The sequence below is a fragment of the Aptenodytes forsteri genome, unplaced genomic scaffold (genome assembly GCF_000699145.1).
Source record: "Aptenodytes forsteri isolate BGI_AS27 unplaced genomic scaffold, ASM69914v1 Scaffold46, whole genome shotgun sequence".
Lineage (NCBI taxonomy): Eukaryota > Metazoa > Chordata > Aves > Sphenisciformes > Spheniscidae > Aptenodytes > Aptenodytes forsteri.
In genome coordinates this window covers 4,595,798-4,600,152 of record NW_008794774.1, presented here as the reverse complement: position 1 = coordinate 4,600,152, position 4,355 = coordinate 4,595,798, and the positions used below count along the sequence as shown (strand labels likewise).

The 4,355-nt window shown below is 40.2% G+C and overlaps 1 protein-coding gene across 1 annotated transcript; it reads left to right on the top strand.

Annotated features, from left to right (window-relative positions):
• The first annotated feature begins 366 nt into the window (after nt 1-366).
• On the top strand, nt 367-2,691 carry CER1 (cerberus 1, DAN family BMP antagonist). The gene is made up of 2 exons (XM_009274280.1): nt 367-941; nt 2,356-2,691. The coding sequence occupies exons 1-2, from the start codon at nt 414-416 to the stop codon at nt 2,647-2,649; spliced, it is 822 nt and encodes a 273-aa protein (XP_009272555.1). The 5' UTR covers nt 367-413; the 3' UTR covers nt 2,650-2,691.
• The last annotated feature ends 1,664 nt before the right edge of the window (nt 2,692-4,355 follow it).

The window sequence follows — 4,355 nt, the reverse complement described above, 5'->3', positions numbered from 1 at the left end:
GGCTTTGTGGAATGGAAAGTCAAAATAAACAAGGAAGACCACACTGAACATGCTAATACACAACCTCAAATGTTTCCTTAATTCCTAGGCCTTAAGCTAGACAGCTTATCCAAACATTTCCTCCTGTTGACTCCTTCTGTCCCCCACGACATCCTGGGTTAATAGATTTTAGATAGGAACTTCTAATACACATAATCCAGATTGAAAGCAGAGTTTCATTAGCACAAACTCCCCTATCATAATTGTAATCTACAGTAAATGAATGCAATTAGCCACACCAGGGTCTCCCCTGAGCCCTCCCCTCCTCTGCACACAGACAGCAGCCATAAGCTGACACCAGGCTCTTGTATAAAGCTAGCACACTACGTTCACTGCAATAGCAGCAGGTCTACAGGGTTGCACTTTACAGGATCATGTCACTGCTGCTTCTTCAGCTGTTAGTGCTCTCATGTTTTGGAGCCACAGAGCCACAGGGAGATTCACCGCAACGGAAAAGCAGAAGGCCATTTCAGCACCTTTTCTATCTGGACAAAAATCTGCCTGACAGTCAGAGTTTCCGTGCACTGGTGGGGGAAAACCCAGTAGGTGTTGAGGAAACCCTGGGAGAACCAAGCTTTTTTGTAGCAATTCCACAGATGGCACCTGAAAGTGAGAAGCAAGAGGAGAAAAAAATGTCCAGATTCATCCTTCCCAATGCAGAACTCCATGCAGACCAAGATCTGAGAACCTGGGCAGCACCCAGAGAGATCTCTCCTGTGGAAAACTTCTCTCCATCCCACTCTTCCAGCAAGAGGGAGGCTGAACCTCCCTATAGAAAAGATGCCAAGAAATTTTGGGACCACTTCATGTTAAAGAAAAATTCAGCATCTGAAGAGGTTGTCCTGCCAATCAAGACCAATGAAATGCACCAAGAAAACTGCAGAACCCTGCCTTTTTCCCAGGTAAGAACAGGTGTCCAAGACCAATAAACATGTCCTTTCCGCTGCCTCATGTAATCAGCACCTAAAGACACATGGGTTAGTTCATTTACTAAGTCACAGGGCCACTTCAGAACGCTCACACACGGTAAGCTGCTGAAAAACACCGCTGAAAAAGGCTGAAAAAGCTTTAGTCTGATGAGGCAAACTGCTAAATTGCAGCACTGGAAAGCCACACATTCAATTTTCAGAGAGTTATTTATTCTTTTTATGCAAAGATGTTCTGACCTAGCCTGAGCAGGCAGGGCAGTGGTGAGTAATTACCTATTCAATGAATATACATCTAAACAGTTTGTATACATGAATTACCTAGATATATATATGTATATACATATACACATATGCATATATACCAAAAGAGTCCCGGGGCAAGTATTTACAGGAGAAGCTTGTTGTTTTCTTACAGCTAAGCAAGGATTCCTTTCTGCTATATTAATCGGAAGACTGATGCATATATCTAATTCTGTGCTAAGAGTGCTGGAGAACTGGTAAATTGTCCCATGCACAGATGAAGCCATTCTGTCATATTGTAACATCAAGACAAGCAAATAGTATAGCTAAAAGTGCTATATTCCTCATAAGGCAACATCTATTCTCAGTGTTTCTATAATCAGTCCATCAAGGACCACGTTTTTTCACATCCCTCACTAAATTTATTTCACTGGCAGACATATGTAACTATAAATGTGGTCTAGAAACTTGTACCATTTTACTTTTTGTGCCGTGTAATATGGCAAGCTTTCTCCAGGATGGCTGCAGTTATGCCAATATAAAAGTGCTAACTTCAGTCTAGCTTTTTATGGCTTGGGAGTTGACATAGGCTCTCCTGATACAAGAAACTGTTGTTCTTGCAAACCAAGAGATTACAGAACTTCCATTGCACTTACAAGATTTTCATTAAAAAAAAAACTGCTAAAGAACATTATGCCTCTTCTACATGGAGACAAAGCTTCAGGATTACAATTGATTCCAGCTTGTGGTTTATATACAAGAACGTTGCGCCAAAATGATGTTTTAAGTCCTGCTAAGTGGGTAAGACTGCTTAACCATGTCAGAAATGTAGAACTCAAAGAGCAACTAAAAGGTAAATATGAAAAAAACACCTATTGGATTTTCCCCTCTCAGCTCATAAAGGCTCTGATTGAAGCAGATTTTGCCTTTGTTGTTCAATCTAAGAATTGCCCATAGGAGCGCTAAAGTTTGCTTTTAAAAGCTCTTACGTTTTACCACTTGCTTGACATAAAAAATAAACATATTTAAAGTAAATGTTCTGAGAAGAAAAAATAAAGTATCTGGGGGCTTTTTTTTCCTTCATGCCTTCTAGCAAAGTCCATGGTCCATTCATGTGCCAGGAACTTCAAACTGCTTTCTGTTTCAGGGTGTTACTCATGAGAGCTGTGAGAAGGTGACGGTACAGAATAATCTGTGTTTTGGAAAATGTAGTTCCTTTCATGTTCCTGGTCCAGAAGATCGTCTTTATACCTTTTGTTCCCATTGCTTGCCCAGCAAGTTCTCCATGAAGCGCCTGGATCTCAACTGCACCAGTTCTGTCCCAGTGGTCAAAGAAGTCATGATTGTAGAAGAGTGTAAATGTGAGACTCAGAAGATTAAAGACCCTGCGATTGTGTCTCTATGGTCAGACTTGCATGCAAATGTACATGAGCACAATTAACCTGTGCAAAGTACTTCTTAATTCCTTGATCATAAGAATTTGCCAATGAAAAAACCAAAGAACTAAAGCTTTCATCACACTGGCAAACAAAAATATTAAAGATGTAGACTTTCTACTTGGACTGCTTCTCTGCTTCAACAATAACTTTACCTAAAGTGTAACAGATGTTTCCTTGCAGCTGTTAAAGAAATGGAGACGAGATTACTGGGCTTATGTGTAGAGTTCTTACTTTAACAAGGGAAAACTTTAAAAAATTTTCCACCCTTCCTATCACTGTTTATAGGATGCTAGTAAACAACAGCTGAAGAACTAGCATGATTTATCTGTGCAAAGCCCTGATGTATTGGCTGGTTTACATTGCCTTTGCTTGCAGGGACTGCCAGTATAGCTCTATTGGCAACACAGATGAGGCTTTAGTCTCTTCCTTGCAAAAACAGGTCTACTTTTACATCAAGACAGTGGCTGGAGAGTGTAAAATATAAATGGTCGTAAGGCATATAGAGAGCTGTGACTAGTTAAGGTCATTCTGATTGCTCCCAGCTGGAGTTCAGTTCCCCGTGAAAACTAATATACCTCACAATTTACACACTTAGATAGTGGTTGTGAAGGATATTTTGCCACAGAAACCACTTACTCTTCTCCTACATGCCTGCATTTGCTCTGCTTGGTTTTTTAATTGGAAATGTTACATAGTAGAAGAAGAAAAAAAAATATAAAAAATGGTATACTCCCACAGAAAACATCATAAATGAATGGATTGTTATTGTTATTATTTAAATTTACTGTGGAAAGACAATGCATGTTTTCCAGTCTGATGAATTTTAACGTTGTCAGTGACACCAAGATAAAGTTTAAGTAATGTTCTCAACACCCAAACTGAAGCAGAAAAGGCATTGGTGTGATAGAAAATCTGCAGAAGGATTTTATCGGCATGGCAATACCTGTATAGCTTTATAGGAACAGCCGAGAAAACTCTCTGTTAGGAAAGGCCTGAGTCTAGTGCCAGCCAACACAGCACCAGTGGCTGTTAGCCGAACTGCTGGCTTCTCTGCTCTCTCCAGCTGCTTCTCCCTGGATTTGTCTTGCAGGCCTGGCACACCAGACAGTGATCAGCTTCCAGCAACTCGACTTCAGCCTACGTCTAACCCAGCTCCTTCAGTCCTCTAGGAATCGGCTCCATGGCTATTACCAAACTCTCAGACCTGGGCCCCTGTTGTTAAACTATCCACAGCTCTTTTTTGGGGTATTGGAAATCAGTATTGATATAGCTGGTCAATTCAAGGGTTGTGTAAATGATTCCCTGTATTTGAACTGCACTGTGATCAGAAGTGTCTTAATATCCTGTCAAAAAATATGTTCAGCGTGGCTTTGGAGTGCAAGGCCCATGTTTAATATTTACCGAAAATTGCATCTGAATGATAATTCTGTTACTGGACCTGAACTGCTGCAATAGCTGTTTGCTTCTGCAGGTCACCTGCAGTGAGCAAACTGAAGATTAGTATATATTTTTCTTTCATTAGATATAAACCTGTTTTTAAGTAATAAAAGTTGTATACTAAAACTAAAGAAAGCCTTCTCTCTATCCTTTTACACTAAGGACTGATGTGCAAACTGTGTAAGGCTGTTTGTATGTTTTGGCATGATATATGATGTCATTCCAAGTAACAAGCTGTCAAGGTCTTATCATCCCTGTATTGAATGCAATA